Here is a 24,740-nt window from a genome sequence, read left to right as displayed (position 1 = left end):
TGTTTTCAAGGAGCTACATAACTAATAATACCAAACTTTCGAGAGGTCTTACTATTCTTGTTCACAGAAGCCCTTCTCTCCTTATGACTGTCAAGGGGGGGGGGGGGGAGGCAGTTTGGCATCCTTGCCCTGGGTGCTGTATGACCCCTTGTCCCAGCACTGCTGGAGAGTCTATTGATGCTTACTGCTGGGGGATCTAGTGTTGCATTGAGCAGGTGTATTATTGTTGCTGGGGGTGGGCTTTTGTTGCTGGTGGGGTCGGTTGTTGAAGAAAGGGATCTACTGTTGAGGGAGGGTGTATTGTTGCTGGCTGTTGGGGGACCTATTGTTGCTGGAGGGCATCTATTTTTGCACAGCAGTCCATTGTTGCTGGGGAGGTCTATTGTTTCTGGTGGATGAACTATTGTTGATTTGGGCTTATGTTGCTGGGGGTGAATTGTTGCTGGAAGGGATCTACTGTTGAGGGAGGGGGGGTCTATTGTTGCTGGCTGCTGCAAAGTCTATTGATGCTGGGCTGATGCTAGGAAATCTGTTGTTACCGCGGTACATTATTGCTGGGGGGGTCTATTGATGGTGGGGGAACCTGTCGTTGCTAGGAAGGGTCTATTGCTGCTGGGGATCTACTGTGCTGCTTTTCTTGTTAAATTCCATACAAATTACTTGTCACCACAAAATTATACTTGGTTCTGAAGTCTCTAAAAGGGGAGCTACTGAGAGGTGGGTAGGGGGTGAAGCCAAGGGATGGTGCCTGGAGGCGATGTGGGGGGGGGGGCGGCGGAGACAAGAAGTGGCTCATAAGGGGGGGGGGGGGGAGTTCCTGCACCTATTTGCTCAGAAAAAAAGCCCTGATTATATCTGTGTTATAATGTGCAAAAAGTAATTTTGTTTTTGGTGAAACTTTTTGGGTTTATGCTGATGTCTTGTCTTGCTCTTTACAGGCTGCGCCTTCCTTACATACTGTGAACGAGAATCTGCTCTGAAAGCTCAAAGTGCTCTGCATGAACAGAAGACTCTTCCTGGGGTAGGTCAAATGCTTTATTCCTACTGCAAGAGCTGGATTTTTCTATATTGGACCTAGCAACACGCTAACCCTCATATTAGTACAGAATGGGAACTGTTATTTAAAATGCTTTGGATTTGGAAATTGTCTAAGCCTTCGATCTGGAGCCATGCCTAAAATATTGAAGGTTACATTTCTAAATATCACTGCTTTTTCATACATTTGTACCTTATCTCTGTAGTCTGGGAGAGGTGAGAATTCTCTAAACTGAACCTCTATATCTAAATATATTTTTCGATAGCCACAAAGCATATAAATCCATTTTGTTTGCAATAGCTTTGCAAACCCAGCTGTGGGAGGGGCCCATCTCGTCCTTCAACTACAGGCTGCCTGCAGAAAACTTCAGGAGGGGGCGGAGACAAGACCAGTCACCCTACAAAAGGAAAGAGAGAAAAGACCAATGACCTGTCTTTATTACAGGAAGCCCCTAACCACGTAATGGATTACTGGACAAATCTGGAAGAAAAAATGCACAAAGCACACCAAGTCTCAATAGGGAACACACAGGCTCTTCTATCTACATCATGGGTGTCCAACCTTTTGGCTTCTCTAGGCCACATTGAGTGTAGAGAAATTTTCTCGGGCCACATATAAAATATATACTATAGTTAAGGTATATAAGTAATAAAACGGCGCCGCGCCCTTCCCGCACTGCCGCGCCCCCCCAGTACTAATTTAACACAACTAGAGGATGATCCCTTCCGAGGCAGCCTCTGCCTACAGTAAGTTGGAAGCCGCTGTGGTCCTGCCCCCGACACCCAACTTCCTTCCTCCCCAGCAAAAAAAAAAAAAAAATTGTCTGGGGGCAGTGGGCTGCATTGCCTGTGGTTCTGGGCCGCATAGGTTGGACATGCCTGATCTACATATTTGCTAAGCCCAGATTTTGACTTTAAGGTCATTCTGGTGTGTTTTTAAATTATAATTGTATTGATTTTCGAAGAGACCTTGACTGGCCCTCTGGCAACAGTGGCATGTTCCAGAAAAGCAGGTTTATTTTGGATATGCATATCCACTCCTGTGAGTTTCTTAGTCTCCGTGTGCTTTTTTTTTGCCATGTCAGCTACTGTAAGTTTATTGTGTTTAAATACCCCGCAGTTAAATCCCCTCCCGAAAAACTTTACCTAGTCAAACGTGAAGCAAATTCACATAAATGATTGGCCATTTAGTCACAACTGTGGTAGGGTTTTAGATACCAGACTGCTAATTCTACCAGCCCAGCACTGAAGACAGGCACTGTAACTGCATGCCATCAAAAAAAAAAAGAAAATTACAAAAAAAAACAGTAATGCTAACAACATTTTTGAAAAATTATTTGGAAAACCTAAAGTCTTTTTGGATAACAGATCCCATGCTAGTATTATAGGGGCCTAAAATGAACAAGAGATGTGTTGCTAAGTAGTATGTGATTAACTCCTTGAGGATTGTGTTCATTGTTTAATATCTCTAATTTGTGTGGAAGAAAGATTGTGACTATATGGACCCAGACTAATGAGATTAGTCATAGGCTTTTTGTATTTGGTAAAGTTCTTACCGACTTTTGGCCTAATTGGATAGCAGTGATTGGTTAAAAATTGGTTCTGAATTGTGTTTGCTTGGATAATTTCATATGGAGGGTAAGGATATCCAGATTCAATCTTCTGGATATTGTGATAAAGTGCACACTGTGGTTTGAATTTGAAGTTGTTTGTTATGTTGAAAACAAATATTTTTTTTACCAAAGAATTTCTGAAGTAAAAGAGTCGTTTGCAAAGTGGACTATCCTAAAGCAACCAAAACAAATTTATTTCTCACTGACTTTAACTCAGTAAACAGCAATGTGATTGGTTGCTTTGGGACGAGTTGCCATAGGTTTCATTGAATTTTGCATCATCACTAGCTGTAACACCACCTTACCTGTTGAACTCAATATTTACTTCAGAGGTTCCAATTCTAGGAAAGTTCAACCCAAGTGTTTGCATCTGTGTCTTTCAACTGTAATTGATTAAGATTTGTGGTACCCTGTATGGATTGGCTTTGAAACCTACACTTTTGTAGCTCAGGTTGTGCAATTAATAAAATGTAGATTAGGTAAAAGAGTTTAATTACTATTATCACTTAAGTTCGTTTTGTAAATTCTTGAGACATGTAATGCAATATTAAATGTGAATGACCCTATGAACAATTATTTTACTTGATCTGTTCATTTGATGACTCATTTGAACGGTTGGGTTGGTATAATGGTACTTCACAACTTCCAAACAGTTAATAGGGTGCAATTTCTTGGGCTAATAACAGGGCGGATCTTGGTGAAAGTGGGTGGATATGGAAGTGCTTGAGCAGGAGGAAGGTGTGGCCTACAATTGCCATTTTCTTATCACTGAAAAAGTTGTAAGGCGCTATTTCGTAAATGAGCGCATGCGTTTGTACATTAAGACATAGTTATAACAAGGCTTCGAGTTTATAGCTAGCTCTGCAAATATCAGAATTTTCATGCCTTCAATTTGGAAATTAGACGTTTGACGAAATGTTTGTAAGATAGCAGACTTGTCCGCATAATTCAAATACTTTGCAATGCAAAGGGCGCGGGGTTTTGCGTTCTTCAGAGTATAAACCCATCCTGTGAGCCCGTTCTACCACGCACGTGCCATGTAGCCCCAGAGCTGCGGGGATATTTTTTGCACAGAGTTCAGGGATGGCTGAGGGGGCAACGTTTTCCGGAACCCCAATAAATCGCAGATTGCTCCGTCTCAATCTATTTTCCAAGTCCTCCAGTTTATCCATTATAATGCGATTTAATTTATCTTGTGACTGTTCAGATCCTTGAAATTGGCACAGCTCATCCTCAACAGTAGAAAGACGGGATTCCACCTCATTGAGCATCTGGGAATGTGCTTCCAGCTCCTTTTTTATGCTGGCCATGCCAGCAGCCACGGCCTTCTCCACAGAGGCCGCGATGGTAGGGGATGCCTGGGCAATCTGCTCTGTGGATGTGCCAGGTATGGGAGACACAGGGGCAGAGGGCTGCTGGGGGGTGCCTGATTGCACCTGTGTGATGTCCATGGCTGCTGAATCCGCAGCAGCGCCGGAGTAGGCTGAGACCGGGGCCTCGATTTGTGATGGGGCCGGCGGAGGGCACAGGGGCGGCCTTTTCCAGAAACCGCTCCATCGGGCGGGATATAGAAGGTATCTGCCGGGGCCCTGGGACTCGATGGGCGATGGGAGAGGTGCGGAGGCTGGTGAGGTGTGCTGGGCAGGATTTTTAAGCAGTTTCGGGGGGACTCGCCGCGGGAGCTGCAGAACGCTCACCTACTCCATGCGGCGCCGGAACCGGAAGTATATCTATAGCTAGCTCTAATGCTTGGATATGTTTTAAGTATATACATACACAGGGAAAACCGCTCAGGTGTGTAGTGTCCAAAACATCCAAGTCAGGTGCTCGTTAGATCCGCAATCCAGGCAGCTGTATTCATTAGAAGTAGAAAACTGCACTCCGACTTGAAGATAAATAAAAATATATTTATTGAAGAATCCAAAAATCCATAGTTGACAAAAATATCAGAGACAGGGTACAAGACATAGTTGACGCATTTCACAAAATTAAATTAAAATTTATGATTAAGCAAATTTAATTTCGTGAAAAGCGTCAAATATGTCTTGTCCCCTGTCTCTGATATTTTTGTCAACTATGGATTTTTGGATTCTTCAATAAATATGTTTTAAGTATGACTCAATTAAGTCATCTTGGTTCTCAAGAATACATACAAAGAGAATAGATGAAAGCACCATTCTACAGGGGAGAAAGTATTTATTAGACTAAATAATATAAGGTAGAGATGTTCTGGTGCAGTTCCCTCATGGGTTCCTCACGCAAAACAGATGCCAAAATGTCCGACTGCCTACTCAAAGGTGCTATCAATGTTTTTTTTATGCCTTATCATCTGAAGAAGTTATGTAAATATTTAACAGTTATTTGATAATTTTTGAATGAGCACAGACATTTTTATCCAATCACCAAGAAAAGTCACCAAAGGTGCATTTCCAGTGATTTGGAACCACAAGTTAACCATGGAATATAAAAATTAATTCTTTGTTATAATCAGTTTAAAAACAATGAAAGGCAAGTACAAAAAAACACGCTCTTCTAGATGATGCATTCCATCTTCTTGGGTCTTTATCAAATCCATTGTGTCCAAGCATAAAATGACACATCACCGGTATGGTACCACCTTCTGCCATTTTACCAATTAATTAAAAATACATGGTAATTAATGCTTACACAAAGGAGAAGAATCCAGTGCATTTCTAATGAACCCTTTAAAAGTGCTACGAAATTTGCATGTCATAACTAAATGAGGAACAAATAAATTAAAAGCTCAAACCGTTATTATCTCACTACAGAATTACAAAACAAATGACGTTATTGATATAAAATAGAAAAAAATTCAATCTATATTAGACAGTCGAAAACCCTGTGAAAAGACAGAAACTGGTATACATCTGCCACAATGTTGGGGACCACCAACATTTTCTCATGGACCATCAGTGGTCCATGGACCACTGGTTGGCGACTACTGATCGAGATTGCTAAGTGTGGCATTCTATAGCATATATAAATGCATCTTGTTCAACAGCCATTATTAATCTGATTATCTCATTGTGGAGTTAATGTTAAACAAAAAGTAAGGGCAGGCAAAGAATCTACATGTTTCACATAGTCCATCTGCTTTATCAGGACTCCATTGTCATCTACAGTGTGAAGTGTGTGAACACTTAGCAATCCAGATTAATACGTTTTGCACTGTTTGGTTGTATAAAATAGTAAGAGACATCCAAAAGGCCTATGCATTGCATGGTGACCACACACTTCATTAGGACAACAATGTTGTTTATAGAGTACAACACTTAGTAATCTAGATGGTTAAGTGTTGCACTCTTTAGCATATATAATAAATCCAACTTATTTACCAGCCATCATTATCAGTTTATTCAGTTTTATAGCTAACGTTGAAAAAATATTAAGAAAAATCCAAAGAATCTATGCATTTCACAGGATCCATCCTCTTCATCAGGACTACAATACCATCTACAGAGCTCATAGTTCAACACTTAGTAATCTAGATTGTTAGGTGATGTACTCTGTAGATGACAACAAAGTCTTGATGAAGCAGATGGACTAGGTGAAGCACATAGATTTGTTGAATGTTTCTTACTATTTATTGCTAAGATTGCTAAGTGTTGCACTCTACACTCTGTAGCATATGTAAAAATTCCATTTAATTCAACAGCCATCATTAATCAGATTATTCAGTTTTATAGCTAATGTTTAACAGATAGTAGGAGGCATTTAATATGTATGAGTTTCATGAAGTCCGTCTGTTTTATCAGGACTACATTGTACAGAGTATAGAGTGCAACACTTAGCAATCTAGATTGCTAAGTGTTGCACTCTGTAGATGTCATCATTGACCTGATGAAGCAGATGGACTCCATGAAACGAGTAGACACTTTGGATGTCTTATGCTGTATGAGACAACCAAAGCGTGCAAGACTTAGGGTCCTTTCACACGGGCTTTCCAATCAGGTCCATCTTTTAGTTTTTCAGGCGGACCTGATTGGCCCCTTAGTCTCCCCTATGGAGTGGCCGATGTCTGCTGACACTCGCTGCTATCCGATCTGATCCTGCCCTCAAAACCCAGACAGACAGTGGTCCTATTTTCCATCCGTCTGGTGGCTCAGATAGGATCAGCTTAAAGTGGACAGATGGTCCAATTCCACCTGATTTCCCCATAGAGGAGAGCGGGACTATGTCTGTGTCTGCTCTTCACAGCGGAGCAGACAGGACCTGTCATCTGTCTGCTCAGTGGGGATCAGCGGAGTGATATCCCGCTGAGCAAGCGAAATCTGCACGACAGGGGTGCCTGAGTAAAAGGGGCCTTAGTAACCTGAACTCTGCACTGTAGATGAGACATCATAGTCCTGATGAAGTGGATGAACTCCATGAAATGCGTAGACTCTTTGGATGTGTCTTACTATTTGAGTATCATTACCTACAACACTGACTAATCTAATTAATGATGGCTGGCTGTAAAATAAGATGGATTTATATTTGCTAATTGATATTGGATAATTGAGTTTCATCATTTCTGTGTATTTATTCTGATTCTTTTGTATGTAATGTCTTTTGTCCTTTATCGAAAAAAAAAAAAAAATTTAGCATTAATAAAATTATATTTTTCCATACAATTCTTGCCGTATAGATTTTGTGGTATGTGTTAACACATAAATCCTAAAATAATATTGGTTTTCTGTTGTCACTATAGTGTGTCTTTTACAATTTGCTGTTTTAGTCACACTGGCCTACCGGGAGGACTGAATACAGCATAACAACAAAATAGGCAAACTAAGCGACTTGCATGCTTTATTCTCCACTGGTACATATACTAAATGTCTCTTTGTGCTGCCTTGAGGAATCACTATATGTATTTGTCACAGCAGAACGCAGTACAGCAAGCGTGTGTTGTGTGTATGTAGATTAGATGTCTTACCAGCCTCCCCCGTTATAGGTTGGCACATGGGACTTGTTAAGCCATGATTATATCCGGAAATACATACATACCTCCTCTGGGAGCTGTGGGGTTAAATATTTACCTTTCTGCTTTAATTCATCACTTTATGTTGACTCGCTACAGTTATTCGGAGATATTGTCTGCTGGAATCATTTGGGAATACGGCAAAGTGTCCAAATTGCTTACATTCTGCAAGTCACTGTAAAGAAAACCTTGGCAAATCGTTTCCTTGCAATGTAAAGAAAGGACTGTTTTTCTATCCCGTCCAATCATGGAATACAACCAAATGACAGAATATTTTCGTGTCTCTAATGGCAAGAATTTTTTCACCCTAAAACGCTTGCCGTTGGATTAGGAAACATAAAGATGTTGAAATTATGATCTCTTTATTTATAAGGTTTTATACTATCCAGCTCTTTTCTTGAACCCATTTTGCTGTAGGAAGAGTTAAATAAGAATTCCAGGTATGGATAATTTAACATAGTTACATTGGACCAGATTGGACCAGTGTAAAAATTTCATATGCCATACCTGTGGGATCCCTCTAGAACAGTCATTCTCAACCAGGTTTCCATGGAGCCCTAGGGTTCCTCCGGGGATGTAGAAAATGGAAAGAAAGATGGCACACCAGCCTAGACCATTATCCCACATGAATTTATTAGAGAATAAAATAAAAACTACACTCAAGCATGAGAATATAAATCCGCTTTACTGAGCCACCCATCCATAGCTCGAAAGTCCTGGATCCGACAGTGGGGGAGCCACACTAGGGCCCCTAGCCAGCTAGGGCTATGATACTTAAGTGCAAGAGTGTTTTGCTATCTGTTCCTCCAGGGGTGGCTAGGGGTTCCTTGAGCTGTGGCTAACTGACCTCCTATCTGATAGTGACTGCTTAGACCCAGGCCCAGCACCACTTGGCATACTTTCCACTTACCACCACCAACTAAAAAGAGATTTTCCTAATGACCCCCAATGGACTAATCTCACTAGGGGTTCCCCGAAACCTGAAAACAATTTCCTCTGGGGTATAAAGGTTGAGAAAGGCTGCTCTAGAAGCTGGAAATCACTGTAGTAGACATCACTACTCCAGTGATCTCCACTAGCTTCCGGATCCCATGCCAAACAGCTGCCCGGCTGCATTGTGAACACACAATGTCAGCCACTCTGCATGGGAACTATTCAGAGAACCCTTTGCATTCTCTCAATGAATGCATAGCATTCTCTGATTAAGCGAGGTGGAGGGCTGGGCAGTGACATCATGGCGAAAGCCCTGAGCGAATGCATTCCCTTATTCAGGTTGGCAGATGGAGACCAGCAAAACTATGGTTCAAGCCTCTAATTTTACGACCTCTTGATCTCTTGTGATTAGGAGCTTGTAAAGCTTTCAAGTTTGATCACTGTGCATAAGAATTTGGTTTTTATTTTTGTAGAATTATAGGCTAATGAAAAGAAAAAAAAAAGGTCAAAGCCTTTTGCGCACAGAAGTAAGAAATTACTGATGTTTATACTCAGGATCTTGTTGACAGAAAGATACTGAGTAGAATGTTCCATAAAGACCTTGCGTACGCATGCACATAAGTGCATATATGTGCGTATTCATGTACATGTGAAAAATACTTCTTAAGCCTCTTCTAGTTGCCAATGTTGCGTACACACATGTCTGCGCAAAAATCACTGCACTCAAATGTAAAATGTTCTATTTTTTTATTTTACGGCTCTGTACTCATCGCTGTATTACTGATCTTTACACAGCTGTGTGCATTGTTTGCACCTGTGTTCATATCATTACAAAACGTGGGCAAGAGATGTAATACAAGTGAAAGGTCTGGCTTCGATAGTTGCATACTAATTGTTTTTCTTTAGGGCTCATTCACATCAGCAATGCAAGAACAAGGCAATATGCCAATTGTCTTTCGCATATGGCTATTATTACAGATGATTGCAAAATGAGAAAACAGTGGGGCAATGCAGTGGGAAAAGCTAAGAAAATTCTAGGATGCATCACTAGAGAGATCACCAACAGGAGGAAGGAGGTCCTGATTCCTCTATGTAGATCTTTAGTTATCACTAGAGGAATCACCAGTATGAAGAAGGAGGTCCTGATTCCTCTATGTACATCTTTAGTTATCACTAGAGAAATCACCAGTATGAGGAAGGAGGTCCTGATTCCTCTATGTAGATCTTTAGTTATCACTAGAGAAATCACCAGTATGAGGAAGGAGGTCCTGATTTCTCTGTATAGATATTTAGTTATCACTAGAGAGATCACCAGAAGGAGGAAGGAGGTCCTCATTCCCTTATATAGATCTTTATATAATTTGAGGGATCACCAGCAGGAGGAAGGATGTCCTAATTCCCCTATATAGATCTTTATATCACTTGAGTGATCACCAACAGGAGGAAGGAGGTCCTGATTCCTCTATATAGATCTTTAGTAAGACCTCTTTCAGAATACTGTGTCCAGTTCTGGAGTCCTCGTCTAGAAAAAGATATTGCTAAGACAGAACAGGTCCAGACGGGCAACAAAAATGGTGAAAGGTCAGAGGGATAAAACATATCAGGAGAGGCTTCAAGAACTTGATGTACAGCCTGGAGAAAAAAAGAAAAGGGGGAGACATGACTGAAACCTTTTAAATACATCAAGGAGGTGAATAAGGTTCGAGGGCAGTATTTGCAATATGAAGCCAAGATCAAGAACACGGGGACATGGACCTCACACTTACTGGAGGAACGTTCAAAACTAATCTTAGAAAGTATTATGTTACTGAATGGAATAAAGTTCCAGAAGAAGTAGTGAGTCAGTCAACAGTAAGTGGCTTTAAATATGCTTAGGACAAACATAGATCTATTCTCAGACAAAAGAAGGCAAAAAAACAAAATAAAAACAAAATAAAAACATATATAACTTGAAAAAAATGGGTAGATGTGATGTCTATATTTCTATGGCTTAAAAAAAAAAAAAAATAGGACACCTTTTGCATAGTACAGTGAGTTCCATAACCCAATAACATATTGCAATCTGCCACAATGCATAGAATGACATAGAATTTTAAAAAGTCCTAAAATAAAAAGCATAATAACGACACACCATAATTGCACATCAGCACACTCACACATTATGCACACTTGTTTCACATGGTGTGGTGCGAACGAAACCCTTACCTATTTTTCAACCTCATCCCTCCGTATCCCAGCAAACCTGTTTTCTTATCCTGGCAGAGGATACAGTAAACTGCTCTCTGGATACAACAGAATCTTTTACAGAAAACACATCTAAATTATATCTAAGGGCAGGGGAAATCAACACGTTCGCCGGGGGAGGGATAGAAAGACGTTGCTAAAGAGTACGGAGGCAAAGAGCACTAAAATTATATTTAACAAAAAAAAAAAAAAAAAAGATTTTCTTTAATTATTGCTCTGCAAACCTGCTGTACAAACCTGTGAATGCGGCCCAGAACATATTTACAATGATCACAAAAAGTTTGGAGATGGTGGCTTAACGTTTCAGATCGTTGGCTAAAAAAAACGGCATTCTGGATGCCGAAAATGCGTAGATAAAAAGCAACATAGAAAGATCTGCCTATCTGATTGTTGTCTTTAACCACTTAAGCCCCGGAAGATTTTACCCCCTTCCTGACCAGGGTTTTTTTTGCGATTTTTTTACTGCATGACTTTAACGGACAATTGCGCAGTCGTGCGACGCTGTACCTAAACGAATTTGACGTCCTTTTTTTCCCACAAACAGAGCTTTCTTTTGGTGGTATTTGATCACCTGTGCGATTTTTTGATCATGCGCTATAAACAAAAAAAGAGCGTCAATTTTGCAAAAATAACAATATTTTTCACATTTTTTTATATGAAATTCCCCCCAAAAAAATTTAAAAATCAACATTTTTTAACATTTTCGGCCAATTTGTTTTATGCTACCTATGTTTGGTAAAAAAAAATACCAAAAAGCGTATTTTGATTGGTTTGCGCAAAAGTTATCGCGTTTACTAACAAAGGGAAAGATTTTTGTCATTTTTGGTGGGTTTTTTTTAACGAGTAATGGCGGCGATCTGCGATTTTTTTTTGCGGGACTGCAAAATTGCGGCGGACAGATCTGACCCTTGACTGACATTTTTGACACTTTTGGGGTTACCAGTGACATTACTGCAGTAATCAGTGCTATACATATGCACTGTTACTGTAAAAATGACACTGGCAGGGAAGGGGTTAACTGTATTGGAGAGGGAGGGGTTAAGTGTGTCCTAGGGGCGTGTTTCTAACTGTGATTGGACATGGCTACTATTGTAAAAACAGAGATCAACGGTCCTACATAGTAGAACTGTCTGATCTCCATTTTTACACAGGGGAGAATGACAGGCGGCTTGTTTACATTAGCCGCCTGCCTTTCTCCCTTCCCGGCGAACGATCGCGAGTGACCGGCGGACATCGGGTCCGCCGGTCACACGCACCGACTTGTTAGGGAACGAGCCAGGACGGGCGCGTGCCTCAGCGGGCGCGCGCTCGCCCGCTATTGGCTCACAAGCTAGTGACAGGCTAGTGACGTACCGGTACGTCACTTTGCCTGGCCGGGGCTGACCGCTGCAGTATATGTACTTGCGGCGGTCGGCAAGTGGTTAATGTGAATCTTTGCTTTTCCCATGCACAAAGTTACAATGCTTAAGGCTGAGCACACATAGTTACATAGTTAGTCTGGTTGAAAAAAGACACCTAGTTCAACCAATAAAAGGGGAAAAAAAGGCAATTTAATGCGTGTGTACAATTTCCTTTGGATCTAGCAACAACTATGTAGTACTAGGGTCTGCCTGATTAGATGAAAATTGAATGAGTTGTTTAGGGTTGTCTTCATAAGCCATAGTTTTGGTAAATTGTACATAGAATTTATCAAATTGTATAATGTATAGCCAGCTTTAATGCAGACCTTTACAGACACATATACTTGACCTCCTCTAGCCCCTACTACGTTGGTCAGCCTCTAGAAGTGAAAGGCCAGAGTAAAGCCTGCTCAAATTGTGGCCAAACGTCAGCAAAATTCGAGTAGAGGGCACTACTCAACTTGACAACAGATGATTTTTCAGTAGACTTTTGTCTAAGGAGCCAGGTGTAAAATTGCTGGCCGAACAGTGACTGTCCCACATCCACATTAGATGCAGTCACCAATCAGGTATACAGTGGACGCGGGTTGCACTGACTGGTGAAAATCAAAAGGCAGTAGGGGAGGTTCTTTTATTCCTGCTGTATAGCTATTTGCTTAGAATTTTCTAATGGAATGGGTTACATGGTCCTACCAAAAATGCAAAATGTCACCAGCACACCATTGAGGTACAAAATGGGACATTTATTAGTCACCACCAAAATACGACATTTTAGGGTTGCTGATGACCCTTTCCTCAATCTGTGATGATGGTGGTCCTTCCAAAAATGCAAACTGTCACCACCAAAGTGCAAAGTGCAACATTTCAAGGCCACTAAGGACTCCTTCCTTAGGTGATAGTGACTGCGGTCCTACCAAAAAGGCAAAATATCACCAGCTCACCATGAAGGTACAACATGAGACATTTATTAATCACCACCAATGTGTGACATTTCATGGTCACCAAGGACTCCTTCCTTAAACAATAGTGACCATCACTATTGCTTGAGGAATGGGTCCTTAGCTGTCCTGAAATGTTGCACTTTGCATTTTAGTGGTGACTAATTGAATGTCCTGTTTTGTACCTTAATGGTGTATTGGTGACATTTTGCATTTATGGTTGGAACAGTCACTATCTCTTGAGGAAGGGCTCTTGGTGGCCATGAAATGTCACACTTTGTACTTTGATGGTGCCATTTGACATTTTTGATTTTTGATAGGGCCATGGTCACTATTCCTTTAGGTGGTCACTATTCCGTGAGGACAGGGTCCTTAGTTGTCCTGAAATGTTGCATTTAGTGTTTTGCATTTGTGGTAGGACCGCAGTCACTGGAGCAATGGCTCTTAGTAACCATGAAATGTCACACCTTGCACTTTGGTGGTGCCATTTGGCATTTTTGATAGGGCCATGATCACTGTTCATTGAGGAAAGGGTGCTTAATTGTTCCAAAATGTTGCACTTTGTTTTTGAGCGCTGATTATTAAGCCCCCGTTCACACTGGGGCGACCTGGTCGCCTGACAGGTCGCCGTAGGTCGCCTTCCATAGAGAAGCTGCGGACCCGTTCTAATACGAGCGACACAAGTCGCTCCGACTTAGAAAAAGGGTCCGGAGCTTCTTTGGGGTGACCCGGAGCGACCTGCATAGACTTCAATGTTACCCGATGTCCGCCGGTCACACGCACCGACTTGTTAGGGAACGAGCCAGGACGGGCGCGTGCCTCAGCGGGCGCGCGCTCGCCCGCTATTGGCTCACAAGCTAGTGACAGGCTAGTGACGTACCGGTACGTCACTTTGCCTGGCCGGGGCTGACCGCTGCAGTATATGTACTTGCGGCGGTCGGCAAGTGGTTAATGTGAATCTTTGCTTTTCCCATGCACAAAGTTACAATGCTTAAGGCTGAGCACACATAGTTACATAGTTAGTCTGGTTGAAAAAAGACACCTAGTTCAACCAATAAAAGGGGAAAAAAAGGCAATTTAATGCGTGTGTACAATTTCCTTTGGATCTAGCAACAACTATGTAGTACTAGGGTCTGCCTGATTAGATGAAAATTGAATGAGTTGTTTAGGGTTGTCTTCATAAGCCATAGTTTTGGTAAATTGTACATAGAATTTATCAAATTGTATAATGTATAGCCAGCTTTAATGCAGACCTTTACAGACACATATACTTGACCTCCTCTAGCCCCTACTACGTTGGTCAGCCTCTAGAAGTGAAAGGCCAGAGTAAAGCCTGCTCAAATTGTGGCCAAACGTCAGCAAAATTCGAGTAGAGGGCACTACTCAACTTGACAACAGATGATTTTTCAGTAGACTTTTGTCTAAGGAGCCAGGTGTAAAATTGCTGGCCGAACAGTGACTGTCCCACATCCACATTAGATGCAGTCACCAATCAGGTATACAGTGGACGCGGGTTGCACTGACTGGTGAAAATCAAAAGGCAGTAGGGGAGGTTCTTTTATTCCTGCTGTATAGCTATTTGCTTAGAATTTTCTAATGGAATGGGTTACATGGTCCTACCAAAAATGCAAAATGTCACCAGCACACCATTGAGGTACAAAATGGGACATTTATTAGTCACCACCAAAATACGACATTTTAGGGTTGCTGATGACCCTTTCCTCAATCTGTGATGATGGTGGTCCTTCCAAAAATGCAAACTGTCACCACCAAAGTGCAAAGTGCAACATTTCAAGGCCACTAAGGACTCCTTCCTTAGGTGATAGTGACTGCGGTCCTACCAAAAAGGCAAAATATCACCAGCTCACCATGAAGGTACAACATGAGACATTTATTAATCACCACCAATGTGTGACATTTCATGGTCACCAAGGACTCCTTCCTTAAACAATAGTGACCATCACTATTGCTTGAGGAATGGGTCCTTAGCTGTCCTGAAATGTTGCACTTTGCATTTTAGTGGTGACTAATTGAATGTCCTGTTTTGTACCTTAATGGTGTATTGGTGACATTTTGCATTTATGGTTGGAACAGTCACTATCTCTTGAGGAAGGGCTCTTGGTGGCCATGAAATGTCACACTTTGTACTTTGATGGTGCCATTTGACATTTTTGATTTTTGATAGGGCCATGGTCACTATTCCTTTAGGTGGTCACTATTCCGTGAGGACAGGGTCCTTAGTTGTCCTGAAATGTTGCATTTAGTGTTTTGCATTTGTGGTAGGACCGCAGTCACTGGAGCAATGGCTCTTAGTAACCATGAAATGTCACACCTTGCACTTTGGTGGTGCCATTTGGCATTTTTGATAGGGCCATGATCACTGTTCATTGAGGAAAGGGTGCTTAATTGTTCCAAAATGTTGCACTTTGTTTTTGAGCGCTGATTATTAAGCCCCCGTTCACACTGGGGCGACCTGGTCGCCTGACAGGTCGCCGTAGGTCGCCTTCCATAGAGAAGCTGCGGACCCGTTCTAATACGAGCGACACAAGTCGCTCCGACTTAGAAAAAGGGTCCGGAGCTTCTTTGGGGTGACCCGGAGCGACCTGCATAGACTTCAATGTTATGAAGTCCGTGCCGGCCGCTCCGAGGTCGCGGGGCGAGCAGCGCGCCGCGACCTATGAGGTCGCCAGGCAAAGTAGCGTCGCCCCAGTGTGAACGGGGCCTAAATGTCTCATTTTATACCTCAATCGTATGCTGGTGACATTTTCCACTTTTGGTGGGATCACAGTCACTATCTCTGGAGGAAGGGCTCTTAGTGGCCATGAAATGTCACACTTTGCTCGTTGGTGGTGCCATTTGACACTTTTGATAGGGCCATGGTTACTTTTGCTTGAGGAAAGGGTCCTTAGTTGTCCTGAAATGTTGAGCTTAGCGTTTACTAGTAACTAATAAAGGTCCCATTTTGTGCCCCAATGGCATGCTGGTGACATATTGTATTTTTGGACTTACTGATTACGCCATTCATCAGGTTCACCATGGCACGCATAGAGTGCACTGGATTTGATGGATTTTACATGGTCCTACCAGGTTCTTCCTGAATTATGGGGGGTGAAGAAAGGGTGTATATATTCTGATAGGAGCAGGAAATTAAAGTGAACCATTGAACTCATAAGTACTGTATAAGTTTGACATTCTGGATGCCAAAAAGATTTCTAGGTAAATAGAAGCAGGGCTTTTTTTCAGCGGGAACGCGGGGGAACGCAGTTCCGGCACCTCCAGAACTTACTGTATGTAATAGTAAGAGGTGCTGAGGTGTGCTGCAGGGTCTATTGATGCTTGCTGTGAGGGGATCTACTCTAACTGGAGGGGATTTATTTTAGCAAGGGGGTATATTGTTGCTGGTGGGGGATCTATTGCTGCTGGGGATGGGTTCTATTTTGCTGGGGGGGGGGCAGTTTTTGCTGGGAGAGATCTACTGTTGAGGGAGGGGTCGATTGATGCTAGCTGTAGGGAAATCTATTGTTGCTGCTGGAGTCTATTGTTCCTGGGGGGGGGGGGGGGTTGTGGTCCATTGTTAGGAGGATCTATTGTTGCTGGCTGCAGGGGAACTATTTTACTACGTTTCTTGTTATCACTCCCAAATTGTATACAAAATGACTTAGCACCACAAAATTATATTTGGTTCTGTATTGTCTAAAAGGGCAGTATTGGGAGGTGGGTAGGGGATGGAATCAAGGAATGGTGGTGGGGTGGAACCAAGGAATGGTGCTCGGAGGTGGATAGGGGGGTGGAACCAAGGAATGGTGCTCGGAGGTGGATAGGGGGGTGGAACCAAGGAATGGTGCTCGGAGGTGGGTAGGGGGTGGAACCAAGGAATGGTGCTTGGAGGTGGGACCAAGGAAAGGTGCTTGGAGGTTTGTAGGGCCAGAGAAAAGGAGTACCTCAGAAAGAGGGGAGTTCCTGCACCTATTGTCTGAAAAAAAAAGCCCTGAATAGAAGAAATACAAAAAGAAACATCACAAATTGGGGAGATGTTGCCCAAAAGTCCTTTAAGAACCAATAAAGCAGTGACATGCAATGGTGGATGACCCTTTTAAAACAGACCTATGTGCTGTGTGCAGCACATGACATCAAAAAGGAGATGATCCTTATTCTAATGAATTTGTGTTTTCCTGACTTATGTCATCTCTCAAGGACTTATTATCTACAGGTCAATTAATTATCCAGGGAATCAATTAGATGTAAACTGGCCTCGACCAACCTCGGTTGCCATAACCCCGTTGCCATCTAATTTCCCTACGTAGTTGTAAATCACATATCAATCTGCTTGACTTCCTCTTTGACGTATGCAGGTATACAGACCATTAGTCAACACCGAGGACTAAATGCGGCACCGTGGGCGCCGGCAGCAAAATTTCCAAGAGCCAGAATACTTTTTTTTTTTCTTTCTTTTATTATGTTCAGCCATTTATTGTGTCATTGCAGTCTTGTATAACCTTTCGAAAATTTCTCAATTACAGCTTTAATACAGTACGAGTCGGCAATGTAACCCGCGGTTCATATATCTCTTTAATAAAGTTTATTGATTTTTAAATAAACTTTATTGATTTTTCAAATATAAACAAAATTAAAGAATTGGGGCGAGGGGTTGGGCTATATATTTCAGACCATTAGTACATTTATTATAGCATGAGGTTTTTTTTTTTTTCCCATATATATAATTTATTAAGTCTGCATATGAATCACATTAACAGGGAATGTTTTGATGAATGTGTTCTTATTGTGTTTTTTAACCCTAGAGTGTCCGTAACTGTTTAATTGGGTTGAATGCTGCTTATATTGATTCTTATTGCAAATATATTTTCAGTACAAAATATTTTAGAGTCTAATCATACTTATTTGCACCCCCTTCCTCCAGCGCCTTTCAGTGCACACATTTCCTGACCCCCCCACCACCATCACCATCAACTGGGGCGCTCCCCCCCAAAATTCCAGCAATGGTAGGACCAGCTAAAAGTCCTACCAGTATTGCAGGGCAATAATTAGCTATATAATTAGTTTTCCAATTTAGGTCTTCTTCAAATCCTACATTTTAAAATCCATGGCAACCTATTAGAACTGATTATGTACTAGGCATACTTTAGACTATGGAAAGGATATTTAACCAAAGGTCTTATTTTTCTACTTTTGAAAAGAGCAAGGATGGCTTTGAATGTCTGTTGGGTTTTTATGGTTACCTGTGGTCCTATTTGAGAGATTTCCCCCCATATCCCCCTTTTACTGGGACAGGAAGTGAGATGAAATTTCCTTAACATGGAGACACCAGTAATGTTATGGTAGATTAGCTCCTTCTCCATCCTTTTACAGTTTGAACAGTAAGGGAAACAATAACTGTACTGATTCTATGAAGCTAAAATTAAATGCACCCTGTTGAGAATGCTCCTTGTGGGTGGAGTCTTGAAACAAGGAGTTCCTTCCCCACCCCTTAAACATTTGAACAGTAGGGGAACATTTTGATGTAGAAATAACTACACTGATTCTACAAAGTTGAAATTCAGTGCACCATGTTGAGAAGATGTCTTGTGGGTGTAGCCTTGAAACAAAGAGGGAAAAATTGATGTAGTAATGATCACACCGCTTTTGAGCAGCTGAAATGTAAGCCCCTCGTGGGTGGGCCCTAAAATAGCAATTTCCTCACCTCTTCAATCTCAGGTTCGATAAAGGCCAACTGCATTGCAATGGCAATAAGTCCATTACTTCAAAGGCACCATATATTCCTCCACAATCATGTCTCTGCAAGAGGGTGGAACATCAATGGAAAGCTTTGGGTGAGGAATCACAATTATTACACTAGGTGGTTTTGAAGAGCATGCAACGTCAGATACGTTGGCTATAAATATATCCATTACAGGAAAATAGGCTTACCTCACCTGCTTCTAGTGCTTGGAAACTGTGCGTCAGTTGTAGAAAGCAAAATTAAATAAAGGTTCTCTCCTAGAATTGTGCACATTAGCACAGCGTTTAGTGGGATTGGAGACTATTTTCTGATAACTTTAACTAAAACACATGCTTAAATATTTAGAAGTGGCTTGTATTTTGAGATGATTCTCTGTAGCAAGCAGAAAATTCTTTGCATGTTGTTTAAAGCATGCTTTGAAAAATGTTTCAGCTCATCACAGTGCCCATTAGTAAGTGGGGGAATTTGCTCTGCAATAAGAGGGTAGATCGGAAAGTCTTGGGTCGTGCTACATGTATGACTTTAAGGACATAGTTGTGTTACCTTTTTTTCAGTCGATATATACCATATATATCAGATATTACCAGTTTAGTGTAATGAAAATGCACTATGTTGAGCTCAGTAATCATAATGCATTCTCACCTACAATATTTGGCCAAAAGTAGGTAGACCGCCCTCCAAATGAGTTCAAGTGTTCCCAGTTGAGGGTACCAATAATACTACAACATACAAAAACATTTTGGATGATTGTGTGCTTCCACCCTTCTGGTAAAAGTTTGGGGAGGGTTATTTTCTATTCCAGCATGACTACGCACGTGTGCACAAATCCGGCTCCATAAAGATATGGTTTGATAAGCTTGGTGAGAAAAGACTACAAGCACTGAACTTATTCTCTCTGGAGAAGAGACGATTGAGGGGAGATATGATATCAATGTACAAATATTGTACTGGCGACCCTAGCATAAGGAACAAACTATTCAGAGAAAGGGAATACAATAAGACACGTGGCCACTCACTAAAACTAGAGGAAAAACGGTTTAACCTTAAAATACATAGGGGGTTCTTCACTGTAAGAGAAGTAAGGATGTGGAATTCTCTTCCGCAAACAGTCGTATCAATAGGGAGCATCGATAGTTTCAAAAAACTATTAGATGGGCACCTTAAAGACCACAACATACAGGGGTATACAATGTACGGTTAACAGCAAACACACACGCACATCATAGGTTGAACTGGATGGACTGATGTCTTTTTTCGACCTCACCAACTATGTAACTATGTGTAGAGGAACTAGAGCATTGTTTCACAGCCCTAGTCCTCAAGTACCTCCAGCAGGTAATTTATTCAGTATTTTCTTCACCTTGCAACCATGGCCGGTTGGGGGTACTTAAGGGAATGAGCAAGGGAAATACTGAACTAGAGTGACTCAGCCAGAGCCTAGACCCTACTGAAAACTTGGAACTTGGGATGTAATTTTTCTTTGTATAACATCAGTACCCAACCTAACAAACATTTTTTTGGGCATTCCGACAGACGCATCATAACATTTATTAGAAAGGCTTCCCAGATGCCTGTTATAACCCGCAAAAAAAGTGTGGGAGCTCTGCATTAATCCCCAACAATTAGGAATTGAATATCCAACACGCTCCTATAGGTGTGATGGCCATATTGTGTACATACAGTACGTGTATACCCACCTACAGATGTTCTTCAGATAGGAGTTAAACTGGTTAAGCTTTTCCCATGATTGGTTTATTTTAAGATGATCAATATTATTAGTAGTTTTGTACAGGTCTTCTTGTGCAGCATCATTCCCTTTCCTCACAAACGCATTTTTGAGCACAAACTCCAACAGACACACTCTAAAATCTGGTGGAAATTGTTCCTGGAAGAGTGCAGGATATTATAACCCCCACAAGGGTGGATGAATGCTCAATATTAATCCCCAACATTTGGAAATAAGGCGTCCAACAAGATCCTATAGATGTGATCTGACACATGTACAACTACACAGGTTGAACTGGATGGACTATTGTCTTTATTCAACCTTACCTACCATGTAACTATGTCACTATGTGATGGTCATATAGAGTATATCCACCTACAGATGAAAGAGTTAGAGGCGGTTCACATAGGTGCGACCCGACTTGCCGGGGGCGACCTGTGAAGTCGCGGTGCATAGCGTGCACCGCGACCTCGGAGCGGCATGCACGGACTTCATATCATTGAAGTCAATGCAGGTCGCTCCAGGTCGCCCCGAAGTAGTACAGGTCCCTTTTTCTAAGTCGGAAAGACTTGTGTCGCTCCTATTAGAACGGGCTCTGTGCTAATCTATGGCAGGCGACTTGTCAGGCGACCAGGTCGCCTGACAAGTCGCCCCAGTGTGAACCGGCTCTAAAACTCAACGCGGCCAGACAATGTATCCCCGCACTCCGGAGATCCACACATGCCCCATCTATCAAACAATGGCTCTTACGCATTACAAAAGTGGCTGAGATGGAGGAACTTATCTACATTGCAAGAGACACCCCCTCCAAATATTATAAAAAATGGGCCTGCTGGATCCACTACACCCCAACATCTGAATTTACCCGTCTTTACCAATAAAGACCCTCACTTATGGAACCTTTCCCTTGATGCTTGTACTCCCCTCATTCACCAACCTCTTCCAGGGCTTACCTTGCCCCGCCCTTACTCATTGTGGCATGTTTGCCAATTTCACCACCCCCCCCTTTTTTTTGTCCTTTCTCTCTCTCTCTCTTCCTCCTCTCCCTCCTCTCCGTCTCTTCCCTTCCCTTTCTCACTTTCCTACCTTTCCCCCTTGGTGTCCTTTACATTTCTGCCCCTGCTGGGTGCACGTTTGCCTCCGGGCAGGCCCGATAGGCAACTCACCCCCTACACGTCCCACGCATCAATGGCTTGGCCATTGTAACACTGACAACCCCAGCTTCCCCGTCCTTGGGAGCTTTGCACCCAGGGTATGGGCCCTGCCCCGGACTTACCCCGACTGTATAGTTTTACGACGTGTGGGGTTTCCTTGCTCCTAAGAGCCTCCCCTCCCTCTCTTTCTTTTTGAATCCGCAGAAAGCTTGGGCTTGGCTCTGTCCTCGGATACTCGGTCCCCTTCCTTGTTTTGATGTCAACCAGACGCCATACAGTTTACTTTTCTAATCTGTTGTTTTTTCTCCTGCTACCATTATTATGCTTCCGGTCCTCATTGAATCCCCGCAATTTTCAGGCCGGCTAGTTGACTTCTGTTAGCATTGTTCTTCTCCGAGTTTCTGTATGATTACATGTTTCATTTCAACAGTATTGTACCTTAATAAATAAATAAAAAAAAAAAAAGAAAGAGTTAAACTGCTTAGGCTTTTCCGACGATGGGTTTACTTTAAGATGACCGATATTGTTAGTAGTTGTGTGCAGCGTTATTGACACTAAGCGAAAGAAAATAAAGTTCATTTGTTCCCCCTACACTGCCTTTCCCTGTGTATCTGCCTATATATATATATATATATATATATATATATAGTCTGTTTGTGCCCCCCCCCCTGCACTGTAACCCTTTCCCTTTATTGCAGACTAGAGGTAATGAAGACTCTCTGACAGCCAGAGGGATCATCTATACTGCGTCAATGTATAGAAGGCCGTCCGGCTCAGAGGAAGTAAAACCTTTATTGAAAGCACCTGCAGCCAAGTTATTACATTTTTAATTTCCTCCTAAATCAGAAAGTATTTATTTTTTTGTTTTCCGGTTCGCAGAGCCTACGGGCAATTTTATCCTTCAGATAGTCGTAGAGCTTTCATGAGGAACCCAGGGCTGTCGAGATGAGGAACCACAATTTTCAGGCAACAGCTGCCAGAGAATGGCGGGGCTCGGCGGGCAGTGCTTGAGGACCAGGATCACTTTCCTCCAGGGTCTGGATGGATATGCTTTGTGTTTTTCTTCCTAGGTGCGCCAACTTATACTCCACTAGCTTACATCGGGCAGGGACAAATCTCCCAGAGTACTAGGAACAAGCTTTAAAAACCTAGGAGCCTTCATTACGCAACCTTCATATGACTATATAAGTCAATACATCATTTTATTGAAAGCAAAGGTTCCCCTTTAAAACCTGCTATGAAAAAATATAGTTATAATAAAGCTAAGATCTCCCATACTGCAGTATGAATATACAGTGCCTTGCAAAAGTATTCGGCCCCCTTGAACTTTGCGACCTTTTGCCACATTTCAGGCTTCAAACATAAAGATATAAAACTGTAATTTTTTGTGAAGAATCAATGGAATGGTTCACAAATAAACATATCCAGGTGTTAGAATGGCCAAGTCAAAGTCCAGACCTGAATCCAATCAAGAATCTGTGGAAAGAACTAAAAACTGCTGTTCACAAACGCTCTCCATCCAAACTCACTGAGCTCGAGCTGTTTTGCAAGGAGGAATGGGCAAAAATTTCAGTCTCTCGATGTGCAAAACTGATAGAGACATACCCCAAGCGACTTACAGATGTATTCGCAGCAAAAGGTGGCGCTACAAAGTATTAACTTAAGGGGGCTGAATAATTTTGCACGCCCAATTTTTCAGTTTTTTATTTGTTAACAAAGTTTGAAATATCCAATTAATTTTGTTCCACTTCATGATTGTGTCCCACTTGTTGTTGATTCTTCACAAAAAATTACAGTTTTATATCTTTATGTTTGAAGCCTGAAATGTGGCAAAAGGTCGCAAAGTTCAAGGGGGCCGAATACTTTCGCAAGGCACTGTACTTTACACCCACCTATGTACAACACTGGCTTGTGTCATCCTCTTCAGATGTCCAAAACGAAACTACTTTGGTGTTCATATTTGCCAGGCGATATGATGATAAACCTTTTTGTTTAACAATTGGACCACCTAGGAGATGCTGCTCCTCTGTGCTACAAACCCTTTTTGTTGTCCGAAATGTTGGCAAAGAGTATGAACTCCCGCAGAGAAATCATATAGTATTAGTGTATATACATTTCTAATCGACACGCAAGGTGAATATTTCAGACAGTTTACCATGAACCATTATACTGTTGGACGAGTATTTATGTAATGGTATAGAAGAATCCAGTACTAGATCCTGAACTCTCCTATAGTATGCGCAGAGCGGCTCCCCCTCTGCCCTGCCCTCTCAAGCCCTAGCCCCCCACCACCAAAGCAAAGATAATAGGAAACAGTGCCATTGTCTCAGATCACCACCACCTTTTCAGCACTCTTAAAGTTGCGTAGGGTTCCCATGTGATCGGCTCCACCTTCCCGTTTCCTCATTTTCAAGTTCAGGCCCCGTGCTACTCTTACCCCCATTCCTTCCACCATGACCTGGTTATAGCAGCAGCCACTTATTCCCAGGGAAGGATTCAGAGACCAAAGGCCCGTGCTACTCTCACCCCTATTAATTCCACTATGACCTGATTATTACAGGAGCCACTCATTCCTTGGGAAGGATTTAGGGGCTGAGGACCTATGCTACCCACACCCCCACTCCTTCCACCATGACCTGGTTAATACAGGAGTCACTCAGTCCCTGGTAAGTTTTTGGCGTTGAAAGCCTATGCTACCTCTGTTGCCACCTTTTCCCAGTTTTTGAGTCACTTGATCCCAAGAAGGATTTAGGGACAGAGGGCACCTTGCTACCTAGCCCAACCTCCTTTTACCATGACCCGATTATTGTAGGAGCCTCTCATTACCCAGAAAGAATTTAGGGACTAAGGGGCCATGCTACCCTTGCCCCCACGTCTTCCACCATGATGGCTTTTGGAGGAGCTGCTAATTCCCTGAAAAGGATGCAGAGTCCGCATCACTTTCCTCAGGCACTTGACCTGTCCTAAGTGAGGTTAGCC

General features: G+C 42.2%; 1 protein-coding gene across 14 annotated transcripts in view; it reads left to right on the top strand.

Annotated features, from left to right (window-relative positions):
* Window positions 1–24,740, top strand: part of CELF4 (CUGBP Elav-like family member 4) — a 1,612,756-nt gene that overhangs the window by 321,456 nt on the left and 1,266,560 nt on the right. For all 14 annotated transcript variants that reach the window (XM_082261568.1, XM_082261569.1, XM_082261567.1 and 11 more), the window contains exon 2: window positions 939–1,021. In XM_082261568.1, the coding sequence (XP_082117694.1) occupies window positions 939–1,021 (83 nt within the window). The remainder of the gene's footprint in view (window positions 1–938; window positions 1,022–24,740) is intronic.

The sequence above is a fragment of the Pelophylax lessonae genome (assembly GCF_965119305.1).
Source record: "Pelophylax lessonae genome assembly, chromosome: 1".
In the NCBI taxonomy this organism is placed as follows: domain Eukaryota; kingdom Metazoa; phylum Chordata; class Amphibia; order Anura; family Ranidae; genus Pelophylax; species Pelophylax lessonae.
This window is presented reverse-complemented; position numbering and strand designations above follow the sequence as displayed.